General features: G+C 37.9%; 1 protein-coding gene across 1 annotated transcript in view; it reads right to left on the reverse strand.

Moving 5' to 3' along the window:
• Positions 1–4,666: 4,666 nt before the first annotated feature.
• Positions 4,667–22,347, reverse strand: part of LOC141146038 (1,25-dihydroxyvitamin D(3) 24-hydroxylase, mitochondrial-like) — a 92,135-nt gene continuing 74,454 nt past the window's right edge. Inside the window, exons 6-12 of the mRNA XM_073632799.1 lie at positions 21,148–21,259; positions 19,135–19,277; positions 15,179–15,345; positions 13,406–13,484; positions 10,654–10,851; positions 7,438–7,541; positions 4,667–4,772 (exon numbers count right to left, since the gene is read on the reverse strand). Of these exons, the coding sequence (XP_073488900.1) occupies positions 4,706–4,772; positions 7,438–7,541; positions 10,654–10,851; positions 13,406–13,484; positions 15,179–15,345; positions 19,135–19,277; positions 21,148–21,259 (870 nt within the window). The 3' untranslated portion in view covers positions 4,667–4,705. The remainder of the gene's footprint in view (positions 4,773–7,437; positions 7,542–10,653; positions 10,852–13,405; positions 13,485–15,178; positions 15,346–19,134; positions 19,278–21,147; positions 21,260–22,347) is intronic.

Below are 22,347 nucleotides of genomic sequence, written 5' to 3' on the forward strand. Positions count from 1 at the left end.
AGGAAGATTTTGCCCCCTTCATGACAAGGGCATTTTTTGCTATTCAGCACTACATTTTTTTAACTGGCAATTGCACGGTCATGCAACACTGTATTCAAATAGAGTTTTTATCATTTTTTTCACACAAATAGAGCTTTCTTTTGGTGGTATTTGATCACCACTGTTTTTTTTTTTTATTTTTTGCAATATAAGCGAAAAAAGAGCATATATTTTGAAAAAAAACAATATTTTCTATTTTCTGTTTTTAAAGAAATCCAATAAAATCAAATTTCATCATAAATTTGGGCCAGAATGTATTCTACTACATGTCTTTGGTAAAAAAAAAATCCTGATAAGTGTATGATAATAGGTTTGTATGAAAGTTATAAAGTATACAAGCTAGGCTATGTTGAAAATCGATCAATCCTGATGTACTGACTGCCTCATTTCTTGAGGCCCTAAAATGTTAAGACATTACAAATACCCCCCCATGCCCCCTTTTTGTAAATATGACAGAAAGAGGCATAGTGAGTTTCTTGAAGTTGCAATTTTTTGCCCATAATGTTTTGGAAAATTAAATTTTTTTCCCACAAAATTGTCATATTAACAAGTTATTTCTCACACATGGCATAGATAAACTTGCAATTCCAGCCCAAAATAGTTTCTGCTACCCCTCCTGAGTATGGCAATACCACATGTGTGAGACTTTTACACAGCCTGGCCATATACAGAGGCCCAATATGCAGGGAGCACTATCAGGTGTTCTAGGAGCATAGATTACACATTTAGTTTCCTGAGTACTTTTTGAAGGCCCTGGAGCACCAGGACGATGGAATTACCCACAAAATGACCACATTTTGGAAAGAAAACATCCCAATGTATATTCTACGAGACATAATGAGTCTTTTGAACATGTCATTTTTTTCAACAAGTTTTTTAGAAAATGTAGAAAGAAAATGAAAACGTATTTTTTTTTCAAAGTATTGGTCCTGGCAGTGGGCAAGGACATGGTCCATAAACAGGCAGTTCAGGTAGCAGGCAAAGGCATGGCCAGTTCAGGTGGCAGGCAGAGGCATGGCCAGTTCAGGTGGTAGGCAGAGGCATGACCAGTTCAGGTGGCAGCAGGCAGCACTATAAGGCTTAGGGCTTCGGTCTGGTAAGACCAGAGGACGGGGGTAGAGGTTTCTTCCCACCCAAATCTCTTTGAAGCCTCCGAGTTTCCAGCCCCTAATCCAGGAAAACAAAAATGTTTTTCCCACTCGGAAAAACGATTCTGGAGCACCTCACATATCCAAGACCCCTGTGCTGTCTTGAATCCCACTAATACAGTGGCAGAGCAAACGATCAGTTCAAGAGGCAGGCAAAAAGCATGGTCATTTAACAGGTCGAGGTCAATTCACGTGGAAGGCAGAAACATGGTTGGCAGGGGCATAGTCGATAAACAGTCTGGGTCATACACAGAAATAGCAGATAGTGGAAACTGGAAAAATATGTTAACTTCACATATACTTCACTAATAGTGTAGTGAAGTGTGATAGATCCAATAGCACTCTCCAATACAGAGACCTGGCTGGGAGGGGACATTGGGAACAGCAGTATCGGTAGTCACTGGGAATTCCTCTACTTGAACATACATGACATTTTTTGGGGGATTTGTGGCCTGTTTGGGTAAGAGAGAGGATATCGGACAAGTGCCTTTCATGAAGTCTGGCTAATGCATCGGAACAAAATTGTTCAGGGGCTTGGCCATGGGGATAGAGAAGGGCTCCTCTTGAAATTTTAGATAGGTTAGGGATCTTTGGGTGCACTTAGAAAAAATAACATATGAATTGAACAGAGCTAGTTGAATCAAATTAATGGCGAATTTCTTGTATCAAAACAGTGATCTCCTGGTGACCAAGTAGGGTTGCATCAGCTGGTCGTTCATATCCACCCCTCCCCCCCCCATTAATAGGTTATATTCATGTACACATTTTGGCTTCTGGACGTGGTTGGTCTGTGCTGTTCCACAGGCCACAGTCTTCTTTAGGTAGAGATGGTGGAAAAGTGGGAGACTCATGTCGAAATTGTCTACATGTAGGTGGTAACACTTCCCAAACAGCGGTTCTATCAGCTGCCAGACAATTTTGCCACTTGTCCCCATATAAGAAGGGCATCCAGTGGGGGTTTAGCTGGCTGTCCTTTCCCTCAATAATTCTAAAATTATAAGTGTAACCCGTGGCCCTGTCACATGCCTTATAAAATTTTACCCCATATTTGGCTCCTTTACTTCTTTACTGTATTGCTTGATGCCAAGTCTTCCGGTGAATGGGACTAGGGATTCATCTACACAAATATTTATATCAGGGGTAAACATTTGCTTGAAGCTGGAGCAAAAAATATTGATTAGGGGCTGTATTTTCAATAATTTATCATAATCAGGATGATTTTGAGGGAGGCACTGGGCATTGTTGTTCAAACGTAAAAGTCTCATTATCATTTCGTAATGGGTTCTGGGCATCAAAGAAGAGTAGACTGGCATATGGTGGATAGGTTGGTTAGACCAGTAGGCATGGAGTTCTTTTTTTTTGTCAGCCCCATGTTGAGGGTTAGTCCAAGGAAATTTTTTTTTCTTCCATGGTGAGGGGTTTCCAAACAAAAGGGTGGGCATAGGAAGAATCAGGATTACTGGCAATATGTTGGCTGACGTACACATTACACTGCTCCACAATGTAATTCAGCAGATCATCAGTGAAAAATAAATGGAAATAATAAATTGGGCTTACATTTTCTGATTGTAGCTGAGGGCCTGGCTGCACTGTAAAAGGGGGAATTACAGGTTCTGCCGAAGTATCAGGCAGCCATGTTGGATACAATAGAACATCTGAGAGGTTAGTATGGGCCCTGCCTCATTGTGAATGAGATGCCCCATTACTAGCATCTGGCCTATCATCTAGGAATGTTGCCCTGCTTGTGCTTGCCACTGCACAAGGACTTGCAGAGCTGTTGGTGGATGCCTGTCTATTATCCTGGAGTGCTGCGCTGCTGGTGGATGCCTCAGGATTTATTGCGCTTCTGGTGGATGCCTCAGGATTTATTGCGCTTCTGGTGGATGCCTCAGGATTTATTGCGCTGCTGGTGGATGCCTGCACTGGCTCAAATCTCCTGAGCCTCTTTGTAAGGATTCTGTCCTCCTCAGTTTCCATTTCAGAGCCACTGCTTTCTACTGGCTCATACTCTCTATCCGAGTCTGATAGATTTCCCCGCTACTCTTGTCCGACATACTCTGGAGTATATGGAAAGCCTCCCCGCTGCTGAATAATTTTTTAGCCACTGGACAGATGTGCGCAGATGATCACTGGGACAGATGTGTCAGATGTGTGACAGATGTTGATAAATGTGTGATCACTGGGACAGATGTGTCAGATGTGTGACAGATGTTGATCAGTGTGTGGTCACTGGGATGTGGAAGATGATCACGGACAGATGTGGAAGATGATCATGGCCAGATGTGCGCCATATGTGGTAGATGATCACAGACAGATGTGGCAGATGGTCACAGACGGATGTGGCAGATGATCACAGACAGATATGTGCCAGATGTGCACAGATGATCACAGGCCGATGTGCCAGATGATTGTGGACAGATGTGCCAGATGATCACGGACAGATGTGACAGATGATCATGGACAGATGTTCCAGGTGATCACAGACAAATGTGCCAGATGATCGTGGGCAGATGTGCCAGATGATCATGAACAGATGTGCCAGATGATCAGGAACAAATGTGCCAGATGTTCCCTGGGACATTTGTTCACTGGAACAGATGTGCGACAGATGTGTGACAGGTGTTTTTCACTGTGTTGGGGACACTGTGACAGGACACTGTTTGGGGATACTAGCTGGGTGATCAGTGTGTAAAAAGCAGTAAAAACAGCTCAAAACTCACTGATCACCAGCTGTCAGAATGTCTCTTCTTCTCGTCATTGACAGGCTCTGTGTGAGAAGCAGAGCCGATTGTCATTACAATGGCTGTGCTTACATTATATGACAGCTGTGATTGGACACAGCCATCATGTGATTAGGAGGGCCAATCACAGAGCCCACCTGCCGAGCAATGTGGCGCTGTGTCCAGGAAACACAGGCACTCCGGGATCGCACCGCTGTACCGGCACGCAGCTGAGCGATCCAGCTCTTTCTGAGGGACGTTCAGGTATATCCACTCAGAAGAAGGAAATGTGGGTGGGAGGAGGTTAAATTCTACACACAACAGAGCATTGCCCCGTACTGCTGTGCACAAGAACACATTTTTGTGCAGTGTATTGCATAAAAATACAGGCATTCTGCTTTTTTATGCAACACACACTAAAACACTTTCATAGTGGGAACGGGGCACATACTGTAGAATTGTTTTCTTAATGTCTTTGCATTGAGCATGTGTTGAACAATGCAGATCATCACAGCTCCACACACCTGCTTTTAACGAGTGTGTGAAAGAGAGAGTGAATAACAAGGACACAGACATCAATAAAAAACCTGACAATGGTTCTGACCTATTCAAATCTAAAAAAGCCTTTAGTTAAACAAACTTTGAATAATACAGTATTCAAATGCAGGTTGTTTACCTTCATTAATTGTAATTACTTTCTTTACATAATGCTTTAACCACCTCAATACCGGACACTTTTACCCCCTTCCTGCCCAGGCCAATTTTCAGATTTCAGTGCTGTCACACTTTGAATGCCAATTAGTCATGCAACACTGTACCCAAATGAAATGTTGATCTTTTTTTGTGAGACAGGTAGCGATTTCTTCTGGTGGTATTAATTCACAATTGGGTTTTCAATTTTTTTGCTATATAAATGAAAAAATACAGAAAATATTGAAAATAATCTTCTTCATACATTTAGGCCAAAATGCATCATGCTACAGTTCTTTGGCAAACATATCCCAAACCAGTGAATATTATTTAGTCTGTATGAATATTATAGAATATACAAACTATGATATATATATATATATATATATATATATATATATATATATATATATAATTTTTTTTTTTTTTTTTTTATTAATCAGTCCTGATGTACTGACAGCCTCATTTTTTGAGGCCCTAAATAGCCAGGACAGTACAATTACCCCCCATGACACCTTTTTGGAAATTAGACAGTCAAATGTATTAAGAGGCATGGTGAGTTTTTTGAAGTTGTAATTTTTTGTCTTGATTTTTTGGAAAATTAGTACATTTGCCATTTGAACAAGTTATTTCTCACACATAGGCATACTTAGAATTAAACCCCATGCACATTCTGATATGCCTCTCTAGTATGGAAAGCGACCACTCCAAGGTATTTTCTGAAAGGCATAGTGAGTCTTTTCAAAATGTCATTTTTTTGTCACAAGGTTTTGTTAAATGCAAGAAAGAAAATTATTTGATTATTTTTTTTTACACAATGTTCTCAATTAATAAGATATTTCCAATGCACATCATGGGCATACTTAGAATTACACCCCAAAACACATTCTTCTACTCCTCCTGCATATGTTAATATCACATATGTGAGACCTTCTGACAGCCTAGATATATAGAGGGGCCCAAAATCCAAGGAAGCACCTGCAGGCGTTATAGGGACATAAATTATGCATCTAATTTCCCAGCTAACTATCATATTTTTGGAGGCTCTGGAGCACCAGGACAGTAGAAACAGCCATGTAATTACCACATTTTGAAGAGTAAACACCTCAAGGTATTTTGTAAGAGGCATGGTGAGTCTTTTGAAGACTTCAATTTATTGCCACACGTTTTTGGAACATGTGGAAAGAAAATAAAAGTTTTTTATACACAAAGTTGTCAATTTATACTGAGAGATTTCTCACATGCAGCACGGGCATACTTAGAATGCATCCCAAAACACATTTTGCTACTCCTCCTAAGTATCCAAGTATGATGATACCACATGTTTGAGACTTTTTCACTGTCTGGACCGATTATGTACTGGACTTTTTATCTTGTGCATCACACAAATCAACCAATTGTGTCAAAACCAATGTACTGTAATGATCACCTCTGTACAAGTGTGCAGGCTGTGCAGTTCAGCATTTAAAAGTGCAGTTGGGGACAGAGGAGATTGATATACCTGAAAGTTTTCATGCAGACTTCACAGAAAATTTTTGGACAGCTTTGTAGCCAATTTTAATTGATTGACAGTGTCACTCTAAAGGTAATATATATTGGTTTTGTATATCTTGTATTTATTTATTATGGTAAAAAAAAAATATGTTTAAAAAAAGTTCCTCTTTTTTTAAAATCAGGGATTGTTATGAAATATTGAACACATAACACTGGAAAAAGCATATTTATTTATAAGAACAAAAACATTTTACAATTCTGTTCTTTTGTGTTAATTATAAAGTAAAGTAATGGGTATAAATGTAACACAATAAATACATATCTTTTTGAAATGTGTGTTTATACTACAAAAAATATTTATTAAAAAAAAATGTGTGTTTATACTACAAAATAATATTAACCACTTCACGCAAATCGCCGCACCCGTACGTCGGTACTTTGACGCTAGCCGCCATAACCCCAGTATTTTCAGGAACAGCGTGTGTTTCTCTTTAAGAGAAAAGTGGCCTCCATGGCAGATTCGTGGTGAGATCACTTTTATTGGTGGCGGGAGAAGTGCCCCCCGCCGTGCTTCGGCCGTCTCCGCCGCTTACCAGACCCGTCGGTAGCGGCAGAGATGATCGCGTCCTCTCCCGTGGCTGCCTGGCTGCCGACTGAGGGGAAGATGGCCCCTGCTCGGCTCCATGGCATGGAGGGCGGAAGTGACGTCAAACGTCACTTCCGCCCATAGCTCTTAAAGGAGAAATTTTTTTTTATTGCATTTTAGTGCATTTGAAGTGTAAATTGTTGGGTATCAATTTACTTGGCGTAACATTATCTTTCACAATATAAAAAAATTGGGCTAACTTTACCGATGCGCAAATACGGCGTGACAGAAAGTATTGCAACCACCGCCATTTTATTCTCTAGGGTGTTAGAAAAAAAAAGTTATATATATATATATATATATATATATATATATATATATATATATATATATAATGTTTGGGGGTTCCAAGTAATTTATCTAGCAAAAAAAATGATTTTAACTTGTAAACAACAAGTGTAAAAAAGAGGCTCGGGGCTGAAGTGGTTAATAAGTAAAATTCAAATACATATAACACATATCTATCTATAAGATAACAAAACACCGTAAACATTTTGGCAATATTAAAAAACAAATGATCTATCAAACACAGTAAAATGTTATTTGTAAACAGAGTTATATCACACATTTTATCATAATCTTATTTAAAAAGATCAGAATGTTATATATTAATAAATTGAATCATTACACATTTTTAAAGAAATATTGAGAATAGCATAAGGCATATTGCTAAAATATGAACCGTAGGAGTATCTATCGCTTCTTCAAAGATACAGGCAGTTGACGGGATGGAATCATGAGCCCTGAGATAATGCCTTTGCAAGGTTCACTGTCAGTTGCACATATGTAAAAGTTTTGGATTATCTAGAAAAACAAGTAAAAAATGAAAAATGAATAACTTTACCTTAAAATGGATACCACATTAAATATTGGTCTTCAAAACAACTGTATCTCTAGATGACTTTTCCTCAACTTAAGTACACTTTTTCATGGGCATATTTATAAGGGCCCACTCACACCACCCCATGCAGTAGTATGTAGTAAACTTGCATGTTACCACAAAGCATGGTAATATACATTACTTGTGTTGGTGCACTGCAGTGCCATTCAATTGCACCTGACGCATTTCCACAATGCACTACAGTGCATGACAACACACAACGCAGTGCAATGCAGTGTGATGTAAAAAATGAAGCCTGCACTATTGTTTCAAGCATTAAGGTGCATTGCAACCCATTCATTTTGAATGGGTTGCCGAACATAGCATGCTACAATGCGCCTCAACGCATACATTTCATATAGTGTTTTGTGAACAAGTCATATAGAATTCATGAGTACATTTGCTGCACATTCACTGTACATCCACCCAGCTCATTTGTCCAGAAATAAAATCTGTTTAGTGGGAAAAATAAGGATATAGCAACATTCACTTTATTTTAAAAGAGTGAATGTCACATTCCCTGCTTATTGGTTGGACATGTTTTAAAATAAAATCTTTCAGGCTGGGAGGGGGAATGACTACCAGTGAGGAGAACTGAACCTGTGTTTTATTCTCCATTTCAGCCATTGGAATTATGGTATATCCACGGCAAGAGAACAAAAAGTGTGTGCCCCCCCAAAAAAAAGGGGAACCACCAGTGGCAAAATAACCCTTAATTTTAATAATATTTACTCTATCAGGTTCCAGTTTTATTCTCTGATGCAAGGTCCCAAAACAGGAAGCACCACCTCCTCGTTCTGCACTTCTCAACTTTTCTCAAGTGTGGGAATTCAGCGAAGCAATTTAAGATCATTATGATTGTTGAGAGCTTTCTGTAACATCAGTGACTGCAAATCCAATATTAAATCAATTTTTTGTAATTATATTCTTGCAGAATGATGGAACTTTTGCCACCTTTTTTTGAATTCCTAAATTGGAGGAAACCCTCCAGGGCACATTTTTAGTTTTTACTGGGACACAGAAGGCAATCCTAGTTTAAATAAGCATACTTTTTAATTTGCAATTGTTAAGGGGAGAAGGTTGAGACACACAATCCCTCTTACTCAAATCTTCTCCTAAGATCTGAGAGTGTAGACCAGGGATCCTCAAATTACGGCCCTCCAGCTGTTGCGGAACTACACATCCCATGAGGCATTGTAAAACTCTGACATTCACAGACATGACTAGGCATGATGGGAAGTGTAGTTCCGCAACAGCTGGAGGGCCGTAGTTTGAAGACCCCTGGTGTAGACAAACCAAGTGGGATTGGTTTACTAAAACAGAAGAGTGCAAAATCTGGTGCAGCTGTGCATGGTAGTCAATTAGCTTCTAACTTCAGCTTATTTAATTAAAGTAGAACTATAGGCAAAACTTTTTTTTTTTCATTTTGGATAGAGCAAGAGAGCCTGTCAGAATTGTTTTCACCATCTGTGTCCCATTGCGGGGATTTCTTTTCACTTCCTATCCCACAGCCAAACAGGAAGTATGAGGAAATCCCTGAAAATTAAGGGAATTCCTTGAGGATCCCCAAGTCACCAGAATTAGTGTCCCCATTGGAAGATTCCCCATATATTACTTTTCTGGGGACAAACCAAAATTTGTGATTTTCTTTAACTGTTATATTCAATGATAACGGTAAACAGCACAAATAAAGAGGGTGAATCTCCTTAACAGGGGCAAAAACAGCAATAAAAACTGACAAGCATTCTAATCCCTGTTCACATTATCCAAAACTTTGAAAAACATTTTGCCTTTACTTATACTTTAAGCTTTAACCCAAAAAACAAAACAAAACTGGAAGCTGATTGGTTTCTATGCAGAGATGCACCAAATGTTGCATTCTCCAGCTTTTGTAAATCAACCCGAATGTCTGCTTGCATAATAATGCCTTGAGAGCAGTACTATCATGGAATTTGATAGACTTATTGTGTCACCAGGAGTGACGCAAGCTAACAGATAGTACAGACACTGAAGTGATAAAAAATACAGGGGGAAATTGCACAGGCAGATGGTCAAAGGAAACAGCAGACAAGAGCAGAAACAAGGCAGGAGTGCAGACAGCAGTCAACAAGTCTATTTAAAGTGACCATGTTACTACAGGGTCACTTATACTCAAAGAACCCCCTGTAATAGATCATGATCTATACTTACCTTTCCAGTGGCCCGTGTAGTAAAAAGAGGCCATTTCACTTGTCCCCAAGCCACAGAAGGTATTCCTTATATCAGTTTGTGCAGAATACCTCCCACGTGCCACGGTTCCTCCCAATGGCTCATGAGTCACTACAAAACCACAGCATGGGAAGCGCAGAATGCCTGCCATGACTGGGAAGATACAAAGTGATATCATTGCAACACAGCAGCTATATGAAAGGTAAGCGTAGAGCCTGTTCTTTTTCTGGGTGATCTTTGAGTACAAGTGACATTGTGATGACATGGTAACATTTCTGATTGGCGCAGGTGTGATCTGGGGTGGTAGTCAATGACCTTCTTTTAGGGCATTCCCAAATGCTGAAGTACATGTAGACTATTATAAGTATGACAGAAAGCTTCCCGCTTGACATGAGGTTACCAGTATATATACCAGGCTGATACTGTTGGGGAAACTATTTCCAAGAACTGACAATTAGACTGTGTAATAAATTCAACATTTCTACATCTTGTGCTATTTATCAAGAGCAACTGTGCATTCACTGAACAGACACGCCGCATTTTCTCAAAAATGCTCCTACTTTATGCAAATGTGCAGTGAATGTAAGTGAATCCATCAATCATGATGTGCATGATTTTACCATCAGAGTTTTTTTTAAATATGTCTCAAAGATACATACACCCTTTCTTTTAGAAGAGAGGCATGTAATGGTGGCTACATTCCTTCTACTTATTTAAAATATACATATATAATGTATATTTATATGCACATATATATACGTCATTACTTTTCAACATTTTTCAGCATCATAATCAATCCTATCACAAATATACTTATGTTAGTATTACCCAACACAAAGCCAACTGAAGCTGCAACTCTGCCAAACGTCTTCCAACACACATTCTTTTTCCAACTCCGAAAGGAGTGCTTGCGAATGGGTTAACTGAAGCTCTTGGCTTCAACCACCTTTCAGGTTTGTATTCTCGTGCATCAGGAAAGTAATCTTCATTCCATGTCATAGCATGAAAATTAATCATTGTGATAACCTATAAACAAATAAAAATTAAAAAAAATTTCATTAAAGAATTCAAAGTTTAAAGTGGGAGAAACATACATACCAAAATCAAACTAAAAATTAAATAAGTACAGTTTCATAAGTCTAAAAAATATTCTAAGGTGGAGATTTGACAGTGGTCAGACACATGTACATTATACAGCAAGCATGCACATTCAAATAGAACCCAGAAAAAATGTCAACCCAGCTGACAGACACCGCCCCCCCCCCCCCCCCCCCCCCCCACAGAAGTATCTAGTAGTATTTGCTGAGCATTTAGAGCACTGATAAAGAGTAAAAAAAAAATTACAAAAGCTATCCAGTAGGTATTGACAGAAACCTGTAGTAAGCAAGCTGCCTGCCCCAGATCTTTTCAAACAGCTATAGCTAAGTTCTATTACAGGTGCCCCCTGGCAGGGAACCCTCACATCTTGAGGGCATATGGCCTAGCATGGTTTGGAGGAGATGCACTCCACCCCTTACCTTACCAGATAGGTTGCATGCTTTGATTAAGGGTCTGGTCTGGTTGCTAATAATACCTGTTTGTATATTGTATGTATTGATTATTATTAATACTTTATTATATAAAGCTTGCATTATTTCCATACTGGTGTGTATCTATATATGTATGGTTAATGTTATATGCTGGTTGCAGTAGTTCCTCTGCTCCCAATCACTTTGATTAGATTATTGTTTAATTCGCAAGAAGGGAATCCCCTCTGTTCACAGGGGCCCTGTCCTGGGTAGAGGCACTGCTAACTTTTGTTATCAAACCCACATTCCACTTAGTGAAGTTTCTGGTTCTCCTATTTACCTACAGGTTTATTCCAATATCCTGTTTGGGGAGGGCCATTTCTCATAACCCCTCTAAATGAGGGATCTACTTTGTATATGTCAGTGCTAAAATTCACATCTCCTGGCTGAATAGATTTTACTTTTTTTTTCAATTGGTAAATGTTGTGCAGGGCAGTGTTACCCCCATGCTATTTTTTCACACCTCCCTGCCTATTGTATAAAAAAAGCAAGCGCAGCCCTATAAACTTATTGTCGAACAATGAACACAAAATAATTCAAAATATTGTGGAAAGAAATACCAAATAGTCCCAATAATAAAATTATTAAATTAGTGCCCACATATTTCCCATAGATAAATCTAATGAAGTCCATATAAAGTGAATAGTGATAAGCCAACATCTTCTAATGACCCAAATAAAAACAACCAGGTGCTTGAAGTGAATCTGTGAAACCCAGCCAAGAAGAACACACATCAGTTGCTTACCAGATCCCAATGATCATTAAATTCAATAAATGATCACTCAGCACTTAAGGGATTCAAAGCTTCCACCGGTAAATGTGCCTCCTTCGCAAACTCAATGCAGGACGGTCAACCACAGCAACTCTCAAAGATAAAGGATAATGCTGGCCATACACTATACAATTTTCATGTACAATTTTCCTTTAGATTTACCAAAATCATATAATGTGAGGTGAAACCTAAACACTTTCAATTTGTAAATGTGCAATTAGACATGCCCTTGCACTACATAATTGAAGGTAAATCTAAAGGAAATTGAACAAGAAAACTGTATGGCCAGCATAAAATCTCACATCTCATAGTGTAAAACACTATTGAAAACAATAAGATTCACTTTGGTGTTTTTATTTGGAGTGATTTGAAGTATTTGACTTATCACTATTCGGTTTATACAGACTTTATTAGATTTCTCTATGGTAAATATGTGGACAGTAATTGAGTCATTTTAGTGTTGGGACTATTTTGTATTTCTTGCCACAATTTTTTTTTTTATTATTTTTTGTTCATTGTTCAACAATAATTTTATATCTCCTTTATATACAACTGGTGGGTTTGGTATCATGAACTTTTAGTGCTGGCTGCAAGCTTGATCAACTTGAGCACTGTCTTTTTTTTAACTCCTTGCCTATTAATCCAGAAAAAAAAAATTATTGGACATATTCATCTCCCATCGATTTTAATCTGGTCTGGGTTCAGCATTCGAGCATCTTTGAAGTCTGCAGAACCCCTGCTGAACCAAACCCAGGACAGTATGGCTTACCACTAGTCAAAAATAATCAACAGCCAATTGCAGTGAAAAGAAAAACATAGAATCCTGCGACAGAAGGTATGGCCTCCAGAAACTCCCACTCTTAACATCATTGAGCAAGTCTGAGATTGCTTTCAAAAGCAAAAGGAAATAAAAAAGTCAAAGTTTGCAGTGAAAGCATGCTATGGTTTTCTAGATACTTGGAATAACCTACCAATCAAATACTTTTAAAAACTGCATGCTAAAATATATTTTTTTAGAGGGTTGCTCACACTAAATATTGATTTTTTATTTATTTATTTTTTGTTTACTGTACCTTTACTTTTTTGGACTTGTCTTGATTAGCAAACACTATTTACAATATTTTATTAAAAGCATTCCTGCTTAACAGCAATTTTCACAAGTACCTAAAATGCACATGTACCTTTTTGCAATGGCTATATGAATGATTTGAAACATTTAGATTACATAAAAAATACTTACACCTCTTGGAATTACATATCCACCAAGGTTTGTGTCCTCCTCCATTGTTCGACTGGTAAAAGGCACTGTAGGTGTTAGTCTACAATAAAATGATATATATTACCCTTAAATGATCCGGAACTACAATACTTTTATTAAAAAAAAAAAAAACACATTTTAGTTTTCAATGTATGCTTATATTGCTTTAAGCTGCCAAATGGTAACACTGACCCATACAACTTTTTAAGACATTTAACTAAAATAGTCATGTGCCTGCTTTTTAGAAATGGTCTAACCAGGAGGTTCATAGTAAAGCAAATTTGTCACCAATATATTCTAGAATTCTCAGATAGATTCTGCAAAGTTTTGACAACCAACTGTAAGTGAGTGAGTGCCCTGGGATTAGAATTGCTGTCCAGGGATCAGAGAATTTATGTTTTTACCTCATCCTGGTACCCTTGAAAGCTTGGGTTTGCACAGCTGTCAATTGCCAAAATAAAATTGCAATGTGTATAGTGTACAGTAGTATAACCAAATTATAAGGTATACGATTCTTAATCCCAGGTCTGCTTTTGCTTGCCCCCACCACTAAAACTCAATTTGCTGCAAAAAAACCTTTATTTAAAAAAAAAAAGATGCTACAAAAAATATCAAAAAATATCCCATTCCCAACATCTATAGATTTGGAAAAAATTGTAATCGAAAATAGTATCCAAGGAGGCAGTTGTGAGGTGCAGTGACGCCACATACACCTCACAACTGCCTCCTTGGATACTATTTTCTGATTAAAATTCACCTCAGCCCATTGCAGGTGTGCATTTTCATGAGATTTTGAGTGCCCACAGGACAGTGAGGTGCAGTGATGTCACCCTTGCCTTCAGGAAGCTAGGACCAAAGTAAGAATTTTTAATTTTTTTTATACCTTTTTATTATTAAAGAGTTTTTTTGCAGCTATGTTTTGGTTAGCAGTAAAGTGGACCTTAGATTTGCATGCATGAAAGTCACATACTTTAAAATCGCAGCTGCTGTGTTTGTGTTCCCTTAATAAAACAGGTTATCAATCACTTATACCTGTTCAAAGATGTGGTTCACACATCCAAACATTTAAATGGCATGTAGATGAATTCCCCAACTAACAATCTTGCTAACAATATGACTTCCTACAGTGGTATAACAAAAGAAAAAATATAGAAGGAAAACATCATACTGTTTTTAACCGCCCCTCGCACCTTTAACAATTCATTATATTGTCAATATATTAGAAACTTCATTGTCAGTTACTTGTGTAAATAAAAAGAATATTTAATGGCATCAAGCATTATTTTACAATTCAAACAAAACTTGGAAGACTGTATATAGAACCTGTAATCTAGGAACAAAATACTGCTACTATTATTAGGTATGAGGAAAACTGAAAGATTTAATTTCCCTGAAATGTCAGCAAAAATATAAAGATTTTGAAAAATAAATTTCACCATTTTGGTGAAATTATACTGTTTTGAAGAAATATATTAAAGTTAATGGGGAATGCAAAATTTAACTGGACTTTTCTGGGAGGTTTTTAGGGGTGCAACAGGTTTTCTGAGGGACAGGGAAGCTCCATTCGACTATCCTGGGCCTTTTCTTTTGTAAAATAAATATATGAATAAATACAAATAAATATAAAATAAAAGACCCCTCATTCATCAAGGAAATCACTTTTGTTTGCATCACTCTGCTCAGCAACTACCACTACTACTACCACTGATAACCATGACAATATAAACAGTAATATTTAGTAAAAATAATAACAACCTCATTGATTCTTTAATGCAAGCCTTCAGATATGGCATCTTTTGTAGATGATCAGCAGATGGTGACTGGCCTGGTGGTAGAACAGCTTGGATTTCATCTAGAACTTTTTCCTGCACATCACTGTGTCTTGATAAATTGTATATTAACCATAATAGAGAATTTGCTGTCTAAATTAAACAAAAACAATAACACATTAGGCTACATTGTATCTAAAGCTTAGATCCTTGTATATTGTATTATTGCTTCTTTTTGCAAGCAGATTTTAAATATGCAGTGCAGAAATAATGTTCATGCATATTTTACAATAGTGCAGTAGCTCACTTAATGATATTATGGATGAATGAAATTAAGAATTATTATAATCCCAAAATTTCAGTAAAAATTTTTAGAAAGATGCATTGGTTTTAATAGGAAAGGTGATTTTGAGTGTTTTTGTGGTTTTTTAAGGGCTTTAAATGCCTAGTGAAGGTCACAGAAGCTCTGTTTAACCATGGTGCCAAAAATAACACAATTTCTGGGTCCAGTGGCGCCACATCCAGTCCGCCGAGGCTGCACATCCGGGTTTTGGTTTTCAATACTGCTTTCATACTTGTATAGCAAGTGAGTGCATTTTGACCATTTATGTATTTTATTTTTTTTTTATAAAAATGGTATTCTGCTATGTTGAATTCCTCTGTTCTTGGTGTATATTGAGCAAAAATTCCCTGATGGTGTCATTATGTATTGTTGGTGGGAGTCAAAGAATAGCAGCTGCTGGAGAGTACAGACAGAACCATTTCTTGTGACCTGAGGGGATGTGCAATACACAAAGCTGTTAGGACTCTGTCGAACAACCTGTCGAATAGCTCAGATATTAAGAGTAATGCCCTGTACACACGGTCGGACATTGAATGGAAATTCCGACAACAAAATCCATGTATTTTTTCCGACGGATGTTGGCTCAAACTTGTCTTGCATACACATGGTCACACAAAGTTGTCCGAAAATCCGATCGTTCTGAACGCGATGACGTAAAACACGTACGTCAGGATTATAAACGGGGCAGTAGCCAATAGCTTTCGTCTCTTAATTTATTCTGAGCATGCGTGGCACTTTGTGGGTCGGATTTGTGTACACACGATCGGAATTTCCGACAACGGATTTTGTTGTCGGAAAATGTTATAGCAAGCTCTCAAACTTTGTGTGTCGGAAATTCTGATGGAAAATGTGTGATGGAGCCCACACACGGTCGGAATTTCCGACAACAAAGTCCTATCACACATTTTCCGTCGGAAAATCCGACCGTGTGTACAGGGCATTATAGCTGTAGAACTCAAAAATCCTCTAGTGAATGAAGAGGTACTGAAGGGGGAGGCACTGATTTGCACGTATAAAGTGGATGTAAAGAGGAAGTGGTGGATCTGCAAGATTTACAAGTGAAGCAAGGAGCACGTTTTTTCACTTTTACTAGTGTTTTTGATTTCTCTCACAAATAACTGAATACTTTTTCAGTTTGAATTTGGTGAATGTGCACAAAGGGAAATGAATTCATATATCAAGGACATTTTGTTTGAGCACATAACACTTTTCATTATTTTATGATTGAAGCACAATTTTTGTATACTTATGATTATTGAAATTCTGTTTACATGTTATGCATTTATATATACTAATAAGGGGACAGCACTGTGATTCATTGTTTTAGGCTACAAAAGCAGCAGTTCAATTGTAGTTTAGATGCACGGGGGAATTTCTTTATTTTAGTTCTGTGCCAAAAATGAAAATTTTTTTAGTATTTCTTTCACAAAAAAGAAAAAGTACAATAACAAAAATAAAATAAAAATCAACAATACACACTGGCCAAAATTCACACGAAATAATAAGTAATGAAGATCAAATATGCACAGAAAAAAAAGTAAAAACAAGAATACAATGAGAAAAAAGCATCCAAGAGGCGCTGGTATTTTGATGTGAGTTCGTATAAAGTAGTGAGAGGGCAAAAACATTTGAGGAGCTCACTGGCTCAGGTTAGGGTGCTCAGAAAAGAGAAAGTTACCCTCCAGTGGGTACCCCAGCAGGCTACCAGAAAAAACATGCATGAATGGAAGGTGCGCCAGACCAAAAGATAAAAGAAGTCAAGGTATTTTGATACCAGGTATTGCTGGCCAGAAATTTTCCTGATCCAGCAATTAGCTTTTAATGCACATATTCACACAGGAAAGCTCTACTTTGAGCCCATTCAGCCTGGGTTCACACATATGCGAACACAGACATTACATGTGATTCGCACCCGCATTGCTGTGCCAATCACATGCGATGTCTGTGCAATGCGAGTTCAGCCATACAGTTTGTATGGCTGAACTCACATTGGATTCGCACAAAAAAGGTGCATGCTCTTTTTTTTCGCGCACTGGAATAGAATCACATGGGTGTTCACACCTATGTGATCCGATTTCAGTTTGAATCCCCAGTTCGCACTGTATAACAATAACTTTGTATTGACACCCGCAGCAGTTCGCAGAGGGCTGTGTGAACTGCCTGCAGGGGGAGATGTGATGCGGGAACTGGCACTGGAATCACACTGGTTCCAGCATCACAATAGTGTGACCCCAGGCTAAATGTTCTTATTTTATATTTCAATGTTTTTATTAGTTTTCACACAAGAGTAGATAGGAACACAAATATAAGATTACATTGATGCCTTCTGTTACACCGACCGACATATGTAGGTTAAAGATTTTAATGGTTTAGGGCCACATTTCAATAAATTGCAATGATCTAATAAATAGGTTATTGCTCCCCTCCCCCAGACACCTCAATTGGGAACACACTGCGTCATGAGGAGAAGGAGAACAATATCATCAAATTATCAGTTGCTTTCAAAATGCATAGAAGAAGTTTGGCCTAGATAGCTAAAATCATAGTAACAGCATAAAATTTAGGTCATATTGTAAAGCAAGTGGGCAGTAAACTAAACTATTGAGAAAATTAAGAAATATGGGGTCTAATCCAAGACTGAGCTATCGTGATTTTGGCACCCAAGAGTATAAAATAAGTGAGAGTCCGAAGAGATCTGGAACAGTCAAGTGGTCTACTATTCAGTAATGCTATCTCCAGCATTTTTGGAACAGCCAGACCTGTCACCTTATGCGGCAAACAAAATATCCTGTTCCAAAACCCTCATAGGCAAGGACATTCCCACCAGATGTGGAAGAAAGAACCTGCAACCTCTAAAGCATAGCTGGGATGTGCCTGGGTAAATCTTGGCCAGGCGTAAGAGAACATGGTACCACCTTGTAATAATCTTAACAATTGATTCAGTAAGGGAGACATTTGTAATCTCCTTGAAAGACTTCTGAAAATTCAAGAACCAGGAGTCAGCATTTCAACTGACCGAGGTATCCTGTTCCCAGTTGTGGGCATAAGAAGGTTTATCAGAACTCTCCATCAGTGAGGCATAGATCATAGAAATACCACCCCGTTGATCCATTTAGCCAGAGCACAATTTCTCATATGTAGTTATTCTCGGTAAAGGTTCTTATTTTAACTGAAGCCCTGATACAGGGGGAGACTCTTATGTTTTGTCTGGTGCTCTTTCCATTTGTGCATGTTTTTTTCTGGAAGCACAAATACACAACAAGAAATGAAATAAACTAAACAACCTTAAATACAACCCCTAAAATATCCATCTTTAAAATTTAAAAAAGTATATAGATCTTATTTTTTTTTTTCTTTGCAAACAGATTTTTCCTGAGTAGCTCAAAACTGATATTTGCAGTAATGTCTTGGAACAAGCTATAGCAATATGTGTATGGACTTGTGCCAATTATTATCCAATATTTTCTCTAAAATATTCAATCTGTTAAAAATGACTTTTCGTTTGTATTATGCATGACTGACTGCAATTTTTTATTATTATACAATAATATTACCTGACCACATACAGTACATTTAGACAAATACAATAAAAAACTTACAGTTTCTACACCTCCAATCTGCAGTTCAGTAAACAGACCAGATAGCTGTTTCTTGGTGAGGGGATGATTAGAGGAGATTGTGTTAAGTAAATCATTGCTCCATGCAGGGCTGGATTTTAATCTCTTGTCAATAAAACATTTTGCTGGTTAAAAAAAGAAGGGATAAATTAAACAAGTTCACATCTGGGTTTAGTGAAATTGCATCTTTAAAAGGAATGTGTTTTTTCTTACTTATCTACAGTATAAATCATAATATTCGTATACATTTTATACAATACAAATAATTTTGTTTTTACATTTATACAGTGCATTCATGAAAACCCCCCAAAAAAACTGTTCAACCACTCCTAAAATTTTATGTGGCTAGCACTTGGTAAGTGTTTCACACCCTCAAACTAAAATACTCAGAAAAAACTACAGCACTGTCCAAAAACACATATCAGTGCAATCTCAAGTACTTCTGATAAAATTAATACAATCCAGACACTACATACATACATTATACATACATATATACATCAATACATATAGTGAAACAGCCTTAACATTTTGGATCACCCAAACTCCATGTTTTAAAACCTATTGCTCAGTAAACATGTACCAATAAATCAAAAAAATAACTACCTGTAAAGCAAATAAACAGTATAGCCTCAAAGTGTAATACATAACCAATAAACAGTCCACCATGTGTTCTATTTCAGATCAGCTTCCTATGGGGGCACTGGAGCCGAGTCACAGCTCCGTGTGTCCATACCGGTCCGTGAAAACAGTGAATAATTAAATTAGTAGAGCAGGGCTAGGACGCTGACACCATCGGGCTTTGCCAGGCTCAGGCTCGCAGCTTTGGATTACAGCCAGGAGCAGATAAATACATGTAATCAATATGTGATTGTTCCCTAGTGTTGGGCTGACACTTATTAAAATGTGAGTGCTTTTAAGAAAGTTTTAATAAACAAAGTTTTTTTTAAAAAATGAGATTACGCTATGGAGATTTCCTTTCTTTCTTCCTCCTAACAATCCGTTGTCCCACTCGGGGAAGAGACTCATGGGAGGACACGTCAGAGACAACAAAATGGAGAGTGGATCTTCCCAATATATAACACTGTGCAATTGCTGGTTTATAATCTGACCAGCCACCGCCTATGGAGAGTCACTTTAGGACTTTTTTGATGAAGGAGCACATTGTATGTTTGAATATATGATTCTTGGATCACGTCTTCTACTTTTTAATGTATATTTTTTGGGATTAAATATATGGATTTTTGATTTTTTGCACACATGTATTTGGGGATATACATTTTTGTGGATTGAATAATTGTTGGACACTTTCCCTTTATTTATGCAATATATATATACTTTGAGATTGAGAATATATTCACACATGCACTTTTTTATGATGTTTTTTGTATGAATTTGTGATGTAAGGGTGTCATTAATGATCAACATTTTTTTTGTGCAAAGATACCATTTGTTTGGTTGCGCAGGAAAATTTTGGTGACACATACATACATACATACATACATACATATGTATGTATATATATATATATATATATATATATATATATGTTCCTGTGTTTGCACTTGCACTTTATTTTCATATATAGAACACATGTATATTACTGTATATGTTAAATGCATATTGGAAGTAATGTATAGTATTTGTAGCGAGGTGTTAATTGGTTTCATATGTGCTAATTGTAAGGAGTCCATCATCATTAGGTAATGATGTAAGGTTTAATTCCCCACCCATTTGCTTACATGGCTGGGGATTCTTAGTGGCTGCAATAGCAACCATTGACAGCCAGAAGCTGTTACATTTATCCACACTGAATACCCTAAATGTTGAACGTTTGGATGAACTTCCTAACAGTCAGTGTTTGGTCTACACTAACTTTTAGACTGAGAACTAAAATCATCCCTACTGTCAATTACAACAATAACAGGTACATTTAAAAAAATATATACCTACAATCATGTGTTACTCCATGTGCAAATTCTGATGATTAAATACCTGTTGAAAATATATAATCCCAAGCTTCTGTATGTTTTTGCCATGATCTTGTGTTAAATTGCTTGTGAAGATCTGCTGAGGTTACAATCAGAGGGCCTAAGTACTGCATCATCTGTGAAAGTAGAAGAACATGTAAATTTAGCGAGCTGATGCCATTTTTACACAGTTATGACATTACATATTCCTGTATACATGTTATCATGCTTCTATGTAAGTGTGTACCTTAAAAGTGTGTTTTGTCTCAGTATTTTCAGTGTTTGTGTAATTTGTCATCTGTGGACTTCAGGCTCAACTTTTCAGTTACCTTACTGCTTACCAAATTCAGACATTACAAAAGGCAGGAAAGGATGCAGTGATGTCAGGGGACATAGAAATGGAAAGGGGATTTGCAACAGCCCATTAAGGAGTAACAAAAGCCACAGTGAAAAGAAAAAAAAAAGTTACTGCTGTATATAAATATCAGAAAAATAATGCTAAATAAATATTTATGCAGAAGATACCTCTTTACGTTATGCATTGCACTCCAGATAGTATAAAAAAAAAATATTTGCTAGCAGATCCCTAATGGAATTGCATGATATTTCCATCAGTGATCTGCTGGAAATGAATTGCTTAATCACACACTTTGAACACAGATCTGAAAGGGTCAATCATGCACTTCCAACTGGGATTTCAACTGCCAGCAATGAAAAGGTTAAGTGTGTCCAGTTACCAGGGATCTTCTAACAATGAATGGGTTATTGTGCGTTTCCCCCGGAATCTACTATGTCCACTCAATAGCCGCCATAGCACATACCTCCGTCCAGTCCACTCTGAAACCTAAGCCTCTCATAACAGCACACTTGATTGCCCCATAAGGCACGATCATCTTCTAGGCCGGTGTCTTGCCGAGAAAGTTCCCTCGGCGGATAAGTTCCCCCCTGTACTGTGCAGCGCCTGCGCAGTACGAACTACTATCAGCCGCCGGAGATAGCCGAAGCACAAAATCCACAATCAGCTGTACACGGCGCCTGCGCCCTGGGTCCAGGTTTCTTCCCCACCATCCAAGTGGACCTAGAGAGGGAATAAAAAAGAGCTGAGCGAAGCGAGGCCATGCCCGAAGCATGGCGAGTGAAGCGAGGCCGTGCCCGAAGCGTGGCGAGCGAAGCGAGCCCGCGAGGGGCCCTCTTACAGGCGCCGTGTACAGCTGATTTTCCCCTA

Source organism: Aquarana catesbeiana, linkage group LG05 (genome assembly GCF_042186555.1).
Source record: "Aquarana catesbeiana isolate 2022-GZ linkage group LG05, ASM4218655v1, whole genome shotgun sequence".
Lineage (NCBI taxonomy): Eukaryota > Metazoa > Chordata > Amphibia > Anura > Ranidae > Aquarana > Aquarana catesbeiana.